The sequence below is a fragment of the Amaranthus tricolor genome, chromosome 17 (genome assembly GCF_026212465.1).
Source record: "Amaranthus tricolor cultivar Red isolate AtriRed21 chromosome 17, ASM2621246v1, whole genome shotgun sequence".
Taxonomy (NCBI): domain Eukaryota; kingdom Viridiplantae; phylum Streptophyta; class Magnoliopsida; order Caryophyllales; family Amaranthaceae; genus Amaranthus; species Amaranthus tricolor.
Window position 1 is genome coordinate 5,592,543 of NC_080063.1, and position 20,740 is coordinate 5,613,282.

General features: G+C 33.3%; 3 protein-coding genes across 4 annotated transcripts; all 3 read left to right on the forward strand.

The window, feature by feature from the left end:
• The first annotated feature begins 2,138 nt into the window (after positions 1-2,138).
• On the forward strand, positions 2,139-8,880 carry LOC130804764 (mitochondrial succinate-fumarate transporter 1). 2 transcript variants are annotated; one of them, XM_057669340.1, is made up of 3 exons: positions 2,139-2,769; positions 7,878-8,418; positions 8,623-8,880. In XM_057669340.1, the coding sequence occupies exons 1-2, from the start codon at positions 2,359-2,361 to the stop codon at positions 8,412-8,414; spliced, it is 948 nt and encodes a 315-aa protein (XP_057525323.1). In that variant the 5' UTR covers positions 2,139-2,358; the 3' UTR covers positions 8,415-8,418; positions 8,623-8,880. The 2 variants fall into 2 exon arrangements, with proteins under 2 accessions (XP_057525323.1, XP_057525322.1); XM_057669339.1 differs by having other exon boundaries at positions 7,878-8,880.
• Positions 8,881-11,951: 3,071 nt separating this feature from the next.
• Positions 11,952-17,744, forward strand: LOC130804765 (ERBB-3 BINDING PROTEIN 1). Its single transcript, XM_057669341.1, has 10 exons — positions 11,952-12,179; positions 12,303-12,446; positions 12,547-12,631; positions 12,861-13,010; positions 13,116-13,269; positions 16,482-16,697; positions 16,792-16,928; positions 17,004-17,095; positions 17,204-17,383; positions 17,476-17,744. Exons 2-10 carry the CDS (start codon positions 12,356-12,358, stop codon positions 17,562-17,564), a joined length of 1,194 nt encoding a protein of 397 aa, XP_057525324.1. The 5' UTR covers positions 11,952-12,179; positions 12,303-12,355; the 3' UTR covers positions 17,565-17,744.
• LOC130803670 (uncharacterized) lies at positions 17,579-20,358 on the forward strand. Its single transcript, XM_057667873.1, has 4 exons — positions 17,579-17,616; positions 17,784-17,865; positions 18,562-18,721; positions 19,859-20,358. The coding sequence occupies exons 1-4, from the start codon at positions 17,579-17,581 to the stop codon at positions 20,356-20,358; spliced, it is 780 nt and encodes a 259-aa protein (XP_057523856.1).
• Positions 20,359-20,740: the final 382 nt, after the last annotated feature.

Below are 20,740 nucleotides of genomic sequence, written 5' to 3' on the forward strand. Positions count from 1 at the left end.
AATCAAACAATTCACTTGACTATGTTTTAATTTATTGCTAAAGACTAAAATACAAATTAAGACTAACATGTGAATAATGTCAAAAAGTAAATGTCCCATTTTTATTAAATTGGACGGAGTATTATAATTTTGGTCCTTATTAGTCTTAATCATCCTAGTTTTAATATTTCTTAATATTTATAGTACTCACATACTTTTCACTAACTTTATTTTAACATTTTATTATATTTTTAGTTTTCAAATATTTTTCATTAACTTTATTTTACTTTTAATATTTGTGATTTTCAAATTCTTTCATTATCTTTATTTTATATATTTTAAAATTTTATGACCCGCACTTTATTCTTCACAAGATAGATTCCCGTGCCACGCACGATTAATGAATTTTTTGAATATAAAATTAGTAATATTATATGTGTAATTAAGTTATTATATGACTCTTAATTTCTTAAGTATATTGAAACTACAAATTGATTTGTTTTAAAAAAATGTAAAAGTATTACTATTAAATTGAGATTCATATTCTTAATATATTATTAGATAAAACATAACCATAAAATTATGCACTAAATAATAATATAGTTTATAAGTAATTACATAAAATAATAGAAAATTTCTACACATAAAAAATAATATAAAAATAATTTAAATCTTCAATGTCTTTGTAAAACCTTAAAATATATTCTAAGCCTAAAGAACATATTTTTTACTATAATAATTAACATATAACTTAATTTAAGTATTTATGTATTATAAACTTGTCAAACATAGGTGATAAAATTATCATTTGAAATTTATTTCACAGATATCTTATCCTAATTATTAATTATTATTTACTTAAATAATTAATGTGTAATCTATTTAATTTGTGCAGTTTTTTAATATAGTCATGTAAGTAATATATAGGATTATTGATGAAAAACTTTAAAAGTTATTTTCTTTTCTTAATTTATTACAAATTAATTTTAATAAAAATTATTAATTTACATAAATAATTAATATGTTATTCGATAATTATCCATTGTAATTAAAAGATATTTCATATTTTAGATGATTGTATATGCCAAAAAGTTAGTAAATAAGGTAAAGTTTTAAAATCTTTTGTAATTAATCAATTAAATAAATCTAATCAGAAAGATATTACATGATATGCTAAAAAATATTTTCCTAATAAGAAAATGAAAAGAACGAGAAAGTTTTTATTATAAAGTCGACATGTGTCCTAATCGTCTCTTCATTGGTATATTGTATCATTTTTAACATACTTACCAAATTAATGATATTGATTAACATTTTAGTCACATTATTCTACCAATTTCACAATATTATTCAAAAATTTACACTGTCTATAAATTTAGGAACAATATTATTCTACAGCTATTAAACAAATTTGGAAAATAATTTTGTTATATTAAATATTGTTTTCTTTTATTTTGGAAATAATATTGGAATCATATTGAAAATTGATATTGATTAACATTTTAGTCACATTTCAGTTTGGAATAATATAAGAATCATATTGAGAAATAATAAAGCTGTCTAAATCTTATTCTGCACCTTAAATAAAATCTAGTATTTTAGAAAATGATTTTCAATAAATAATCAGCTGCCATGTTAGCATGATTGAGCGGAAAAATATTGAATGAGAGTCTGACATGTGTCAGTTTCATTTCTTCATTAGTAGTCTTCATTAGTAGTCTTTATAAATTATAGATGTCTATAAATTTAGAAACAATATTATTCTACAGCTATTAAACAAATTTGGAAAATAATTTTGTTATATTAAAATATTGTTTTCTTTTATTTTGGAAATAATATTGGAATCATATTGAAAATTGATATTGATTAACATTTTAGTCACATTTCAGTTTGAAATAATATAAGAATCATATTGAGAAATAATAAAGCTGTCTAAATCTTATTCTGCACCTTAAATAAATTCTAGTATTTTAAGAAATGATTTTCAATAAATAATCAGCTGCCACGTCAGCATAATTGAGCGGGAAAATATTGAATGAGAGAGTCTGACATGTGTCAGTCTCGTTTCTTCATTAGTAGTTTTCATTAGTAGTCTTTATAAATTATAGATTATAGATAGATAGATTAAATTTATTGTTCAATAATATAATATTTTTATTATTTAAAAATTATTTTTTTAAACTCTACCTTTTTTTCATAAAAAAACATCTCATTTTCTTTTGCTAGTAATTGAAAGGGATGCACTATTAAATGCTCAACCATATCCGATTAACCCATATTATTCTTTTCTCTGTTCTCCTCCCCCCTCAATTAAGAAGATCGGAGAAGAGGTAACACTTGAGCAAACCAAAAACTCTTCTCCTTTCTTCACAATCAACAATGGCAGAAACCCAGAACCAAAATTCAAACCAAATTACAACAAGAGTAACAATTCCACCTTACATGAAAGCCATATCTGGGTCAATCGGAGGAATTGTAGAAGCTTCTTGTTTACAACCCATTGACGTTATCAAGACGCGTTTACAGCTCGATCGTGTTGGTAACTACAAGGGAATTACTCACTGTGGCTCAACAATTATTAACACTGAAGGTGTACGTGCCCTTTGGAAGGGATTAACCCCATTTGCTACTCATTTAACTCTTAAATATGCCCTTCGTATGGGCACTAATGCTGTTCTTCAGACTGCTTTGAAGGATTCTGAAACTGGTAAACTTAGTCATCAAGCTCGTTTGTTTTCTGGGTTTGGTGCTGGTGTTCTTGAAGCCCTCGTTATTGTCACCCCTTTTGAGGTTGGTATTTCTTATTTTCTCAAAATTGGGTCGTTAGTTTTATAGATTTTGATTATTTGAGGAGATTGAATTGTACTCCTATTTAATTTTGAAAAAAAATTACCATGAATAACACAATTTAGATATGTTTGGCCTAGAATAATTTACTAATATCCCTAGATAATACTAACTTATAGAATAATTATATTACTATAGAGAAATTAGTGAAAGTTTGTATCATTCATTTGCAAATTGATGATTTTGTGGTTAATTTTTGCAAATGGGTGTTTGTGTGGGACCTTTTAGATACATTCTTTATGCTGCACGAGATCCCCAAACTAGTGGTTCTTACTTTTTATGGGAGTAGTTTGATTTATTGTATTTTCTGGTTGGTTATTTGTGGAAAGGTGCTTATGGAAACTATAGTTTTATAGAACAAATGTTAAAGAAACAGAAATATTGCAATTTGGATCAATTTTTTTATATTGTATTTCTGATTCACGTAGTCATTTGTGAAAAGTTGCTTTAACAAACGTATAGGAAACAAAAATATAGCTCAATGTATCTCTGATTCATAAAGCTCAATGACTACTGTCTGCTGACACCTTTTTACTATTATAATATCTAGGTTTTAACAAAAAGTTGATATAAACTAGTAACAAACTTACTAATACACGTGTGATAAGAAGTAATCCACCCTAAGCTATTACAATTTGCATCACCGCAATGTGAAGGTTTTTGAGTTTATAACAACCGAAATATTGTACGCGTTCACTGCGAAATTAAGTGCATTAATGGCTAAATCTGTTTTGCTACCTTTGCCGCCACCATGACCAAAACTGTATTATTACAACAACTACATGTATAGTTGTAAAGGAAGATTTTTGTTCAAACATCTTTGTGGGTAAGTGTCTGAGTTATATTAACCCATCTAATATCTTATCTCTTGTGAAATGACAGTGTTTGTCATGGAAAAAAAGGATTCTTTGCTATCGAAATGGTTGATTGATTATCACTATGTAGTGTAGCTGGTTGAACACCATCCTCTCTTACATCATGTAGAAGTCGAATTACCCGTGTTACTTCACAAACATCAACATCCATAGCAAGATGCTCAACCTTTGAATTTAAACTAGAAACTGTTCTTTGCTTTTTTAATTTCCAACTTATTGTTGATTTCCCAAGTAACAGGACATAGCCTAGTATGGATCTCCTTGAATCTACCATGACTAATCTGAAAAATCTTAAGAGTTTCTGTCAGCAACCCTTAGTATAATACCTTGACCACATGTACCATGAATATACCTTAGAGTATATTTTAGAGCTTTCTAATTTATCTTCATAGGTGTTTGCTTGAAGTAAGTGTTTAGGAAGTACAAGAGAGTAAATAAGAGATCTGGTGTTTGTCTAGAAATTGAACATGCAAAACAATACTCCTATAGTCCAATATAAACTTGTGTCAGAAAGAGGAACACCATGTTTTGATAAAAGCGTCATGCTCATCGGTAAAGGAGTCATAACTAAAATCAATTGCTAAAACATAATGCAACAAACCCAATTCCTTTATGCTAAAAAGTTTGATTTAGATGGGTTTTTAGTTCATAAATCTCGTTTATTTCCAATCTTGATAGCATCATCTACATAATTGCTACTATGGTTATGTAATCATCAATATTCTTCAAGAATAAAAGGATAACCTGTCAAGGATTAATTATATCCTTAATGAAGTTTTGCAAACCATTGTCTAAAGTATGCTTTAGTCCATAGAGAGAGTTTCTTAGCTTACAAACTTGATTATTTGGATTAGGAAAGCCCTTAGGCATTTTCAAGAATACTTCTTCATGTAGGTCCTCATGTAGAAAACCATGGTTTACATCGAAGTTATTTATTGGCCATTTTTTGGATGCAACAATAATAATGTTACATCGAATTCTTATCATCTTGACAACAAGTGAAAAATTTTCTTCAATGTAAACTTAATATTTCTAATCATATCTTTTAGCTACTAGTCTAACTTTGAACCTCTCCAATGAGCCATCATGCTTGACTTTTACGTTGAAAGCCCACTTACACTCTATTGCCTTTTTACCTTCTAGAAGTGTAACTAATTCCCATGTTTCATTTCTAATTAAAACATATAACTCCTTTTGCATTGCTTCAACCTAGGGAAGCTCATTAGCTGCTGTTTCATAACATGTTGCCCTGACATACTGCCTATGGTTAGCAACTATTTGTTGATGTTGACTTGACAAAGCCTGATGTTGAATTAAATTGCAACAATGCAAAGATTCTGTCATATTGCATTTGTAATTGTTTAAGTTTCCTAGAGCTATGGGATCACTTTGTGATCGTCTAACTTCTAAGTGAGTTTTATGGATGTGTAGTAGAAGGTTGAATAATATTTGATAAGTCAAATGTTTTTGTTGAGTGAGTGTGAGTTTAATCTGGAATGTGAGATAGAAACTTTTTGATGTGCCAATAGTTTCTGTAGAGTGAGTCGATGTTTGTGTTTGACCTTGAACATGGGACATAAACTTGTAGAGGGTATATATAAAGGAAAATCAGGTTGGATACTTGAAACGTGTAAAAAGAATTGCTTTAGTGTAGAAGTTGTTTTGATATTGGTAGAAAAGAATCTTTCATGCAAAATCACATTTCTGGACACAAACACTACTTTGGTTGTTGGATTATTAAGTCCATTCCCTTTTTGTCTATGTGGATAACTAATGAATATACATTGTAAAAGGCTCAACTCTTGTTTGAAATTTTTGTCTCCCCTTTTTAAGAATAGAAGAAAAAAAAAGATCCATGAATTTGCTTGAAGAAAAAACTTCTGTAGTACAAACGTGAAGGAAACAGAAGTATGCATCAATATTTTATTATTTTATTTCTGATCCATGAAGTTCAATGAATATGTGCTACCAAAACCTATTTATACGGTGTGTGATGACTGAATAACATAACCTATGAGATCTTTAGCATATATATTAATAACGAGCTTCTAAGAGAATTTGTTATAAGCTGGTAACATATTTACTAGTTCATATTGGATAATAAGTAACTCAACTTAAGCTATTACAACTATTTGTACACCTGTAAAGGATGGATTAATAGCCTTGTTTTCCAGCAGCTTAGCTGAGCTGCTGATTATAGCTTCACCTTCTTGCTTTCCATCAGCTTAGCTTCTGCTCCTTCAGATGTTTCAACATCATTATTGGATGAATTACTTCATTCCTTAGTAGTCCCTTTGGGTGAATTTGCTTTGCTTGACGTTCAATTATGGACCAATTTTGAAGAGTGTAATTCACATTTGTTTGCCTTAGCTAGTTTAATAGCTTCTTTTAACTTATAAGCATGTTCTCGATAACCTCTTGGGTCTAATTATAAGCTTCTTGTAATGTGTGAATAACTGATAAATGTATGCAAGTAAATGAATGTAGCAAGAACCTGCTTGCCCATCACTTTTTACTGTAATTTGATCGTTCAGAAGTAAATGGAGAAATGAAATTGGAAGGGAGGTAGAATACACTACGACATTTTCGTATCTAATATGTTCTGAGGCTTCCTTTTGGTTGCATTTTAATTTAAACCTGCACCAGCCGTACGAAAGCGATTTGTTGTGCATCTTCACGCTCGCCCCTAGCAGATGTTCCGCATGGATTTGCTTCACCTTCACTAATGTAAGGTGCTATCAATCATATCAGGAGCTGTATGACTTGATTGTGAATGATGTGCAGTGTGATTTGAATTCACCTTCCGGTATATACTTGATGGATGTATTGAATTGCTAGTGAAGTAATCATAGTTTAAGAAAACGGCTTGAAGCTATGTATGAATATTAGATGATAATCTTAGCTCTTCTTTATCTTTACTAAAAGGGCATATTGGATTGTCATGCTATATTCGCAAGTTTGTGTGTATTGTCCCCATCTTCTTCATGCCGCTTCCAGGTTTGTCCACGCTGTCAAATTGCACCTTTGGAAGTTTGAATCGCACTTGCTTGTTTCTTTTTAAGTTGTATTTGTTAACCTTGCTGTCCTTATAAAGGAAGCTGTTTGTGGAGGTGTCAATATAAATCAATGTAATATTGTTAATATGATGTTTTGCGCCGTCTCCCCCTTCCTTAAAGCTTTTGAATCCTGTTTTCATAAAACTTTTTTTTGTTTGTTTTAGAGTCCGGAACAGAGAAAGTTATGGCATCATTTTAACCTTCCTTTAACTGATATGTCACTTTCAGTTGATGTGTGCTAAAAAGCTTATATTGAGCGATATTTTCTCCCCCAAGAATTGGATTCCTTGAGCCAGCACTAACATCAATCCAATGCCTATAAAGAGACTCCTGTTTTAGTTGGAGTGAGGAGAGGTTGGATGTACAACCCTTGGGGTGATAAAATGCCTCCTAATTGCCCTTCAAATGTGTTGCTGGTGTCAAGTAAAATTCCCAAAATTCTCCTAGTTCTAGTGATTATCATCATCTTTGACTATTACGGGCTTCTGGCTATAAAAACTTTCTCTTCTTTTCAAACGCAACCGTTTTACGATTGACAATAGCAAATTTCTACCACTGAGAATGATATTCTCTAAATAACTAAGATTAGAAGTCCCTCACTGTTTCAAGCATGATACACTTGTGGCTAGCAGTTGCATGAACAGATTGAACTTTTCAATGCCAACAAGAAAGCGTTCTCTTTTGAGGAATCTAGAAAGAAACTATCTTCTATCTTTGCTATACTTGTCTTCGATATGAAGTATTGACAGGCTGACTGTGGAAGGAGATTTGGGTTGACAAAGATGTACCGCAAGGAAACCGGAAATCTGATGGAAAAAACACTTAAGAATGAGAGAATCAAACTGCAATTATCAAAACGAATTGAATGGCGAGTGGCGATCTTAGATTTCTTTGTATCCCAACATTTTGATTTCTTGAACAGTACAGAAAAGCTTAGTAGGTAGGAACACACTTCATGGTTATGTATGGGTGGAAACTTTCTATTGTGTTTGATGCTCTAAGTATAGACTGATGTGCTACTTTGGACTTTTCATTTCTATCACGGCGTCATTTCAGCATCAAATTTATCTGGCATTTTTGAACTGTGGCTAATATTTTCGAATTTCTTCCTGCAATACAGGTTGTAAAAATTAGGTTACAACAGCAGAGAGGATTGAGTCCTGAACTTTTGAAATACAAGGGTCCCATACATTGTGCTCGCATGACAATACGTGAAGAAGGAATTTTGGGTTTGTGGGCTGGTGCTGCTCCGACGGTCATGCGCAATGGAACTAATCAAGCAGCCATGTTCACTGCCAAATACACATTTGACAAGGCCTTATGGAAAAAGCAAGAAGGTGATGGCCAGGTTCTCCAGCCATGGCAGTCTATGATTTCAGGCTTTCTTGCCGGGACAGCGGGCCCCATATGTACTGGTCCATTCGATGTCGTGAAAACCAGACTAATGGCACAAAGCAAATCCGGGGGCGATGTGAAGTACACAGGTATGATTCATGCGATAAGAACAATATATGTTGAGGAAGGGCTACGAGCGTTGTGGAAAGGATTATTGCCAAGACTCATGAGAATTCCACCAGGCCAGGCTATTATGTGGGCCGTTGCTGATCAAGTGACTGGACTGTACGAGAAGCGGTTCTTGCAGAGTGCACCCTTGTAATGAGGTTTTGTTCAATTTCTTTCTTGTGCTTTGCTTTCCATTGGGTGTCCTGACTTTCATTTCCAAATTACCGACGATAAAAATGTTTTCCGTCATAAATTTAGTTACGAGAGTTATTTGATGAGTTCCGGAGAGGAAGCCTCGCACCGGTATTGCTTTGTAGGAAGTTTAAACATTTTTTGACCTACTTGTATGATGTGATATGCAGCTTGATCAGATTTTGGTGCCCAAGAAACAAGGGAAAATCCATGACATTGTTATTTTTGTGAACTTTATGTTACATTGATGAAGTTAATTTTTTAGGTGTGTAGTTATAGATGAGTTGGGAAATTTTCTAACAAATTGGAATTTGTATTTTGATACCTATATGCTATATCCCATTCATTGTAGAAACCAAAATTATTTTTAGTTGCTTGTTGTAATTCTATTATCTATGATAGTTGTATGGACTTGTCTTTCTCGTTGATCTCGATGTTCTATTGTATAATGTTGTCGCTTTTTAATCGCTACATCAGCATCTAGAGATGAAAAGTCTCCTCAGCTAACCCATCTAATTAATTGGTTCAAAAATTTCAATCCAAACTCACATATTTTGAGGTACATTCAAGTTCGGTTAGCAAACCTAATTGGTGTAAGCAGGCTTTAAATCATTTTTCTGCAAGATTCTCATGTCCTTTTAGGGTGTCGTTTGCTTCTCAAGAGTTAAAGAGCTTGATTAAGGCAAAGGATGCTCCAATTTATGATTGCTATTTCTCTTCATTGAATCTGATTCTTGATATGGTTTCCTTCTACTAAAAACAGGCAAACCTTTGCATTGGCTATTAGAATCACTATGAAAAGGCGAAATTGTTTAATTTAAATACAATGTCTCCATGAAAGTCGTATCTTGGTGGAGATGTGCTTGCCAAAATATCTTTAGACGGGAAGATGAGGTCTTAATTTCAAAAGTTTGCTCGACTAATAGTGCTATTTTGGATGATCTAAGCAAATTTCGTCTGATTATGATATGATTGAAGATGGGGTAATCTCTCTTAGTGCTTTTGAGTGATTATTCTTCCATTGCTCATATACGAGTAGTTCTAAAGTCGGAAAAAAAGATAAACCACTTAAAAGTGTTTAGTTAGGTTCTTTTTCGAGTCGAAAAATGGCATTCACGGGTGGTAGTAGTAGGCTAATAGCTCAATCCCCTAGGAAGATTATTACATTGGGTGAAATCAAGCTTCATATGGTTGTATGTTTCTTATCTCTTTCTTTAGTGCATGTGAAAGGAAGTATTATCTCAAATGGTATATGCTTATGTGTAAACCTAAAAGTTATTCTATTTTAATATTTTGTATTTTATACACATAAACCTAAAAGTTATTCTATTTTAATATTTTGTATTTTATACACCAATTGTGTTTTTTTGATTCGAGGGTAAGACTCTAAAATCCCTACTTTCAAGAATGAGAGAAGAATTATTTTTCCTGAATTTGAATCTTTGTCACAAGGATGAAAGTGAAAATCTTCAATCATTAGTTCAACCCATGATTGTAACAAGTTATAGAACTAAGTGGTTTCATCTAAAATAATGATAGTGGTGGAAGTGAACATGGGAGAAAGAAACCTGCTCCATGATTGAAGGATGCTAGAGTTAAACCCCAAATCTAAGCTATTACAAACTAGAAAATATGAAGATGAAATTAAGAATCAAAAACAATTTAAAACCGAAGATGAAAATGTTGAAGGACTCAAAATAAGAAGAGAGAAAATAAATTATATTGTAATATTTCGGATAAAAGCAATTCGAATACATATATATAATTATAAAATAAGGTTGGTATCACAGTCTATTACTTTCAGATATAAACAATTAAAAGAAGCTTTAGGGGAAATTGTGGATCGTCATTTGTAGATAGAGAGATATCTATTGAGATGATAAAAACGTAATAAATCAAGCAGCAGAAAAATAAAAGACAAACCTCTTAATTAATCTTATTGTATCATAAGAGCCTATAAAGCCTCTTTAAAAGAAAGACTAATAATTCAAAGGACATCTCATACCCATAACCCATCTTACAAATTGTCCTGCTAGTCGTCATCTGAGGATAAGATATTATATGCAATCCTACCAAAGAATAAAGGTGGATGAACAAGAAACAAGACACAATATATATAGGCTTGAAAGTTGATATGCAGTTCAACCAAACATATATGGGCTCTACGTTGAACGTTGATACTACCCTTCATTTCTATTCATGATTTCAATTAAAGTGTTAGACTCATCCTTATCTCGAATTATAATCTTTTGGCTTAAGACGTTGCTCGTCCTTTTCGAATCACCAGAATATTTAAAAGTTGGATGAATGCACATTGGAAAACTAACCCTAAGACAATCTCATTCTTATAATATTGCCGCTCAGATTCGGGTCATTATAGCCTCATAGGTAAAGTATGCATATCCATAGTGGCCCCATAGGAGCCTTAGCCTTGGGAACAAACTATAAGTATCCCCATTGGGTAACTCGAAGCTTTTCTTAGTCGATTTCTTTATGTAGACTTATATCAATTCAACATTAACCTTTTTAAATAATTCTTAATTTTACACCATCTCAAAATTGTACTTACTATTTATCATAGTAATCTTGTCCTTATGTGAACTTAAGAATATTTAATCACTTCTCATGAGCAATACATCACACAACAATTTTCGTATGCACAGGAATAGACACAAAAACATTATACTAGAGACACTTTAATGTCCCTTTATGAATTCATGACCTAACCACAAACAAACACCCAATAATCACATATAAAAATGGGCACAATAATACATCTTTAAGTACTCTCACCATAACACAATTCTGAATAGAGTTATATAATCCAATTAACTAAATTAAATCATCTATTTTGAATATAAATATACTCATTTTAAAACTTAAGCTTCTTACATGAGCACGTCTCACAATAAGATAATTTCATATAAAATTTGCTTATTTTTAGGTAATTACCATATTTTTTTAAAGTTTACAACCACAACCTTTAAATTAGATCCTGTTTAACTTTTTTAAGTAACAAACTCTTTTGTCATGAGAAAGTCTTATATGGATTTGATCCATACTATTCTATTATGCACCAACATTAAAAGTTTCTAAATTAGCAAGTATTTTCACTTGACAAATACAATTTTAAACAATCATTAAAAAAATAATTGATATATTAGCAAGACTTTTAATTTTGTCATATGTAAAATGACAAAGGGAGAAAAAAAAATACTTCTCCTGTTTTTTTTTGTTCTTCCCATTTAATTTTTTGCAAATCTCAATGCAAATTTAAAAGTAAAATAATTTTAAGTATGAGTTTTTAAAAATTATAAAAAGTTGATATTTAGAAAATATATATTAAGAAAAATCTATTAAGATTTAGTATGAACATGTTTTTTTATATAAATTGATGATAAATAGTAGTTAAAGTTTAATACTAAAATTCGTAAATTTTATTCGAGAATAACACATTAAAACAGAGGGAGTACGGCTTAAAATGTCAAGTGTGAACTGACAAATGTGAGTGAAGGTGGAAGTAAACCCTTAAAACTGAAAATGTGGCGTTTACAAGAGAAAGACACACTACAAATACTTGATCTATCTGGGCCTCCTCTTGTCTTCTTTATATAAAGGTTAACCCGGATTCACTTCTTACACCTTGAAACCCTAATTACACTCCCCTTTTTCTTCAGTAGCCGGCCATTCATCCATCCATCCATCCATCTATCCTTGCTCTTCACTGGTACCCATTTCCCCCTTCCTCTTAAACCCTAAATTTCTTTTTCTCTCTCATTTCTTCGTTTTTCGATCAATCTTTCGTTGAATTTTATTACTATTTCTTATCTGTTGTTTTTTCTAATTTCAGTGATTGAAAGTGAGAATCGTATTGACATTTGAGTGGTATTGAATATCGGAACCATGTCGGACGAAGAGCGCGAAGAGAGAGAGTTGGATCTTACTTATCCTGAAGTTGTTACCAAATACAAGAGCGCTGCTGACATTGTTAACAGTATTATCTTCTTCAATTTATATTGTTGGAATGAAAATTTATTGTTCATTTCCATGCATTGCTTCGATTTTTAATCTTTTTTTTCGACGATGTGTTGCAGGAGCTTTGCAATTAGTTATATCAGAATGTAAGCCAAAAGCTAAAATCGTTGATGTTTGTGAAAAGGGAGATTCTTTTATCCAGGAGTAAGTTCTTCTAAATCCATTTTGTTATCTTTAAGGTTTCTGCAAGTTTCATTTGAATGCAAAATGGTGGTTGTTTTTGAATATTGGTTGTAACAACTCATGTCTAGTCGTGGAATAAGTACATGAGTTTTTTGAGCTCTTCTATTGTACACTGGGTTTTTTTAGGTATTTATTGAAAATATTGGCAGCGATACTTCTTATTGATGGGTGTAATTATTGACTCTTATAGGCAAACTGGAAACATGTACAAGAATGTGAAAAAGAAGATTGAGAGAGGTGTAGCATTTCCAACTTGCATTTCTGTCAACAACGTTGTTTGTCATTATTCGCCTCTTGCAAGTGATGAAACTGTGCTCGAAGAAGGTGATTTGGTCAAAATGTAAGCTTTCCGGATGCTTTTTTACACTTCCACTTAATTAATTTTCGAAAAAATGAACCGAGGAATTGGCTATCATTATTGATAGTTGAGTGCTTGTCAATGCAGTGATATGGGTTGCCATATTGATGGTTTTATTGCTGTGGTTGCGCACACACATGTAGTTCAAGATGGTCCTGTAACCGGTAGAAAAGCAGATGTTATTGCTGCAGCAAACACTGCTGCTGAAGTGGCTATGAGGCTTATCAGGCCTGGGAAGAAGGTATTTGCGTCTGTCTTTTAATTAATTTTGTACCTTTCTTAATCAACCATGTCTTGCTATGTATTATTAGTTTTTATCTTAGTGGTTGATGTCCAAGAAAATTAATGGCTGAAAGGCTAGCTCACTTCACGGACATTATGGCTTCTGTGGCATGCTATGATTACCTGTTCTTGTGAATGTAGAGATCTTAAGTGGCTTTAAGGTGCTAGGACTTAAGGTGCTGACTATAGATGTTTATTTAGGTTATACCGTCATCATGTAGCTATCATTTTTTAGAACCCTCTTTGTGTTAATGCTATGATTACCTGTTCTTGTGAATGTAAAGATCTTAAGTGGCTTTAAGGTGCTAGGACTTAAGGTGCTGACTATAGATGTTTATTTAGGTTATACCGTCATCATGTAGCTATCATTTTTTAGAACCCTCTTTGTGTTAATGTGATTCTTCTTCTTTTTACCTTTCATGTTCGCAATCACCAGTAGAAAGCATTTGATTTAAAAATTAGTATCTCCTCAAAAAAAAAAAAAATGGTTTTGCTTACAAATGTTTACCTGAAGAGATTGATTTGATTTGCATTTTACTTTTTCAAAAATTTGTCATTTTTCAGCAGAAATTTTTTCTTGTGTTTTCGTCTATTTGGTCCTTTCCCTGTATGATGAACATCACAAAAAGCTATGGACGAAGGTCCAGATGAGGCTCTTTTTTGTCATAGTTACACTGATGGGAAGATCATAGCCTACTTGCATGTCAGCTGCATAGTTGTCTCCGTTTTCACACGTTACTTGTAATCATGGTTTTCATGTAAAAAAACTGAGCAAGGTCTAATGTTTGTTTTGTTTGTGTAAGTCGGACTATCACTATAGATGGGACATCCATAATAGTCGGTGCATCACACAAGAGCAAAGTTACCAAAGTAATCAGTGATCCAGCCATGCTGTTTTCTTTTGTTTCCAGTCTGCCTACATGGGGAGATGTAAATTTCCTTTTTAAGAGTCTTGTGAGTGATAGACTCTAATTTTGTTTATGTTGTGACTTTTGAGAATGGAAACTTTGCCGAGGTGATCAATCTTGTATGCTAATCACCTGCTTTCCTGTTTCCTATATTGTGTTGCCAAATGCAAAGCTTTCTTGATACTGTTTTGTGTTTGTATCATTCTTCTTTGTTTTGGCTACATGTGCGCGAAGTATTGAATGTGCCTTAAATTACAATTAACAGTCTGCTACACCAGTTTCAATCTCATTTGAGATCCATCCATGTTGCAAGTCAATGTTATTCAAGGCCGTAACCTTTTATCTTTCTGTAGTATTGTCCTAGGGCCTTGGAGTAGATTTTGCTTTTTAGTCTTAGGGTAGGGCAACTTTGCCGAGGTTATCTATTTATTGCTCTGATAATCTGCTTTCCTGTTGCCTAAATTTTCTGCCATATGCAAGGCTTATTGGATCAGATTGCTTAGTGTTGTTTCCTTTTTTCCTTGCTTTGGCTACATTTGTTTATGTTTAACTCCTGATAATCATAATATTTGGTACGAAGCTGGCATCTAGTTATCTGTATGATGACTCAGACCCATCAATTTTAAAGCTCAAGTTCATTTGTTTCCATGGTGTTACCCTTCTTTGTTTTTTGGGTTTGCGTCTAAGTCTTAGGATAAGGCAACTTTGCCGATGTTATCTATTTGTTGCTCTGATAACATGCTTTCCTGTTGCCTAAATTTTTCTGCCAAAGGAAAGGCTTATCAGATCAGACTTCTTAGTGTTGTTTCCTTTTATCCTTGCTTTGGCTACATTTGTTTGTGTTTGGCTCTTGATAATCTTAATGTTTGGTACAAGGCTGTTATCACTTCTGTCATTTTTAAAGCTCAAGTTCATTTTTTTCCTTGGTGTCACCCTTGGTGTTTTTTTTGGTAAAAGAATTTAATAGTATATGATTTATTTCAAGTTGGTGTTATCGTGTTTTGACTTTGAAGGGGGTCCCTATTGAAGTTCTTATCCATCACCCTCCCCCTGTTTGGTTGAAATCATTCAAAAGTAATTTTCATTGTTGGACATGATTGCTCCACGTGATGTTAATTGTTTTGGCGATATGGATGTTGATCCAATGAAGCTTTTTAAGTCATAGTTACACTGATGGAGCATCATGTATTTACTTGTTAGCATCATGTGAGTGATTGTACTAACTGCATTGCGTAAACAAGCAAAAGTGAAATTATTTCTAGTGAAACTAAGCTAGGTTGATTGCTCTGTGTGATGATAACTATCTTGGCGATTTGGATATTGATCCAATGAAGCTTTTAATGTCATAGTTACACTGATGGAGCATCGTGCATTTCATTTGTTTTCCTCATTGCTATTGCTAACTATAGTATGGTATGGATTTCATCCTTTAAAGTATTCCGTTTATACTTATTGGCACCGTGTCAGTGATTATTGCATTACTAAAGCATGCCATACTGAAAGTATTTCTAATTAAACGGAGATAGGTTAAGTTTGCTCTATATGATGATGAAAGCCTTGGCTATATGGATGATTTATCCTATGAAGCTTTATTGTCATAGTTACGCTGATAGAGCAACTCTTTGTTACATGTTTTACCAATGAGTAACATGGTGGCAACTCTATTATCTTTTAAAAACCTAATGTTTTAGGTATCCAGCTTTGTACGGATTGCATATCCTTGTGGAGTTAATTCAAAGTTGTCTTAAGCAGAAGGATTATTGAACTTGTAGATTGTAGTTCTACGATTGCTTTGATTCTTATAATCCTTCACTTGGAGTATACCCTTGATTAGTAATCCATTAATTTACCATATGATGTTCATGCAAGACATTAGGTGGCTGGGAAAAGTAGTATGTTAGGTAATGTTGGTTAATGATTGTAGAATATAGTTTTTCCATGCGGACCTAGTTATTTATCTGATTTTAAGTCTTGACTTTTGGTCGTGCTTCTGTCGCATAAAGATTAATAAAATTCTTGGTTCTTTATCATATCTTGGTAATAATAGTTGATCTAATTTTTCTACTTAGGTGATTACAATGTTTCTTGTTTCACTATTGATGTGTGTATATTCCTCCGCTTCTGGATTTCCATCTACCTTCTTTTTGTCTGATCTGTTCTGCTTATCTTTAACTGAAAGATTCCTTCCTTTTTAATAATAATAATAAGAATACGAATACATATACTGAATCAGTTTTCTTACTGCACTTCTTGGTTATTACAGAACAAGGATGTTACAGAAGCTATCCAGAAAGTAGCTGCGGCTTATGACTGCAAAATTGTTGAAGGTGTGCTTAGTCACCAGATGAAACAATTTGTGATTGATGGAAACAAGGTTGTATTGAGTGTAACAAATCCGGAAGTAAGAGTTGATGATGCTGAATTTGAGGAGAATGAAGTGTATGCTGTTGATATAGTTGCAAGTACGGGTGAGGGAAAGGTAATGGTTGAAATTTGTTATGGATTACAAGTTTGGTCTGCAAATAGTGTGTATTGGCTTTCATGTCTCAAATTGTTGGTGTTTGTGGATTTAGCCTAAAATGTTCGATGAGAAGCAAACTACCATCTACAAAAGAGCCGTGGACAGGAATTATCACTTGAAGATGAAAACTTCAAGATTTATATTCAGTGAAATTAATCAGAAATTCCCTATCATGCCGTTTACAGCAAGGTCAGTGCTGTTACATATCATCTTTAACATGTCTGCTAGTTTTCGTTCTAAAATGCAGTCGGGCTTATTTTCTAGGGCTTTGGAGGAAAAGAAGGCTCGCCTTGGTCTGGTAGAATGTGTCAACCACGACTTATTGCAACCCTATCCTGTTCTTCATGAGAAGCCTGGTAAGTACAGCACCCATCTGCCCCGCGTACTCCTATCTACTAGTGAATGATGTTGATCATCTGTAGGTTGCTTTATCCATGAGCTTACAATTAGCGCTGAATCTGCAGGTGATCTAGTTGCGCATATAAAGTTCACTGTTCTTCTCATGCCGAATGGATCAGATCGTGTGACATCCCATGCTTTACAAGAGCTGCAGTCAACAAAAACAATTGATGACCCTGAAATCAAAGCTTGGTTAGCATTGGGAACAAAAACTAAGAAGAAAGGTGGTGGGAAGAAGAAGAAAGGTAAGGGAATGTGTAACTTGGAGTAACGATTCCGAAGAACATCATTATGCTCTTCATGTAGACTACTTAAATTGTGTGCGTAAATATTGCAGGCAAGAAGGGTGAAAAGCCGGAAGCTGAGGAGTCGGCAGAAGCGCAGCCTATGGATGCAACCACAAATGGTGCAGCAGCTGAGAACTGAATAACTTAAAAGATATGTTACTCGAAATTTTGTTACTTGTTGATTATGTTTGGTATTTGGTTATTGATGGGCAACTTAAACATAAATTTAGATGATGTTTTAAATTTGATGTTGCCTCTTAGATAATGTGTTGTAAAGTTCTGGGTTTGAGCCCACAAAATGAATTTTCTTGATACCCAACTGTTTGGATCTTGTTTCTGTTTTACTGTTTACAATCAGTGTAATTGCATTTTCTGATACTACACGAAGGTTTTTAGTCTACATGGACTATTCTAGGAATTCTGGTCTTGTAGAACATGGGGTTCTCTCGGGAGACCGGCTATTTTGGCAATTGACTTTTTCTTGGCTTTAGCTTTTTGTTTTTTAATTGGTCAAACAGCTAATATAAGTTTCTATTAAATATCTTTAAGCCAACCGAAAAGTGATTTTTACGGCAAATTAAAATACATTGGTTTTTAATTTTTTAGCCTACTTTTCTTCTAATATACCTTGCATCTATAATACATAGTTTTTACTGAACGTTTATTTGCTTATCAGTTAACATTTTTAGCTTGTCCAAGTCAAACGCTTCATCCAACCGCTCAAGCTAATAGTATTTATTTGCCAAACATACATCCTATTTTCTATATCTTTCAACGACAAACTCACCCACTTTAAATTTTATATTTTACTATTTGGTTGTTATTTTAATCTCTTTTTCTTTAAGTTGTATATAATAAAATTTTATTAATGTTTATTTGGAAATGATAATTTTATATGAAAATTTAAAATTAATTCAAATTTAGTGTGACAAATTTAAATTTAAAATTTAGTTAATTCAAATGTCAATATATAATTATACATACTGAAAAATAATAAAAATTAATATTAATAATTTTTGAATTGAAACAATTAAACATGTTTTACTTGATTATATTTTAACTTTTAAAAAGTTAAAATTCAAACTAAGATCAATTGATGAATAATAGCCAAAAAAGCAATTGTTGCAAAATGTTAGGAGGAATATAAGTTGTATGCAACTTTGTACTACAAACGTAACGGGGTTGACATCTTAGTGTCTAATGATATCCTAAAGCAATTAGTTGAAGTAAGTAGGTGTAATGAAAGGATTATGCCAGTTAGGATAGTAGTGGGGGAAGAGATCATATCTATTGTCAGTGCATACGGGCCCCAAGTTGGGCTCGATAAGCAGGTGTAGTGCGAATTCTGGGATAACCTAGGAGTAGAGCTGTTCAAAAGTGACCCGACCCGAAAGTCCGATTCGAAATCAAAAGTAAACCGATCCGAAAATGTGTTTCTTTTTTAGTTTTATCGAACCTATATTAGCCGACCCGAAGCAATACCCGAACCGGTTGACAACCGAAAATGAGAAAACTGAACCCGAGCTGTAACCGATTTTTCTAACCGACACGTAACTATTAATCGAGATCACCCGAACTTAATAGTGACTGACCCCAGTAATATTCGACTCGAATCATGCTCAAAACCGAACTCGATCTGGCTAAAAACGACTTAACCCAAACGAAATTTAGATCGAACTACTGTAAACTTGAGCCAATTTTTTACATAGAAGTATGATTGAATCATATTCAATCATCTTATTAGTTATTCTAATAAAGTCATAAATATTTTAATAAAATAAATTTTATAAATACATGGTTTCATATATTTAGAGTTAATAATCAATGGTCAATGTTTATTAACTACTTTTAATCAAATTATATGAAAATTGATAGAACTCTATAATTGTAATTTCCGGTCAAACAAGTAAAAGTAACAATGTAATAATGATCACTAGTTGATTTGCATTTTCACTATTTTGCTTTAAATAAATGAACCTTATCATCAATTAAAAAATGACTAACAACTTAATCTGATACTAGCTCGATCAATAGTAATTAGTAATTTGTAGTCGAATTCTACTTGAAAAATACCCGAATCTGATCTGAATCCGGTAAAACCAAACCAATTATTAACCGATGACAACCCGAGACCGATTGAAACTCGACACGAACTTCAACCGACACCGAACTGATGCTAACCTGATAGCTCGAATAACCGATCTTCAACCGAACCGTGACTAACCGACCCGACCCGAGTATGACCTGTCGCAACACGCATCCGAAATATAACCGATCCGAAATATAACCGATCTGAAATACAACCGAATCGAATGACACCCGTCCGAAACCGACCCGATTACCCGAATGAACACCTCTACCTAAGAGACCTCATGAGAACTATCCTGGAAGATGAGAATGTTTTCTTAGGATGAGACTTTAACGGACATATAGGCGGAGATGCAGACAACTATAACTCGGTACATGGAGGGTTTGGTTTGGGGGCAAGGAATGAGAGTGGGGAGAGTTTGCTGGAGTTTGCGCTAGCAAAAGAATTAATTATAGCAAATTTTATCTTTAGAAAGAAAGATGAGCATTTGATCACTTATAAGAGCGGCGGACATGCAACCCAAGTTGACTATTTCTTAGTGCGCAAGGGAGATCGGGCCTCATGCTTGGATTGTAAGGTGGTGTTGGGTACAGAGATGCCCACCCAACACAGGCTTTTAGTAGTGGTTTTCAGGATGAGTAAGAAAATCGTAGAGAAGAAGGTCGAGTCCAGGGGAAAAATCATGTGGGGGAGACTCAAAGGAGATATGGTCACAACCCTGTTAAGCAAGATAAGTTTATTGGGCTTCCCAAGTCAGTCAGAGGATGTGAATGAAATGTGGGTGAACATGGCAAAAACTATTAGAAAAGTGGCAAAAAAAGACCTTGGGGGTGTCGTCGGGTAAACCAAAAATGTTCAAAGAGCCGTGGTGGTGGAATGATAAGGTGGAAAAGAAGATAAAGGATAAAAACAAGAGATTTAGGGAACTTATGGCATGTACGGAAGAAGAGGATAGGATAGAAAAGAGAGAGAGCTATAAAGAAGCAAAGTAGGCGGCAAAGAAAGCAGTAACGAAGGCAAAAAACCGTGGTTATGAGGACTTGTATCGGAAACTTGATACCAAAGAGGGGGAGAAGCAGATTTTTAAGTTGGCAAGGACTAGGTCCAGGCAGCGGCAAGACTTAGAGGCAGTGAAATACATCAAGGATGAGGGAGGACGAGTTCTCCTGAGACAAGAGGACATCAAAACCAGATGGTCAATGAGTCTAGGGGGCCAAAGGAGGCGG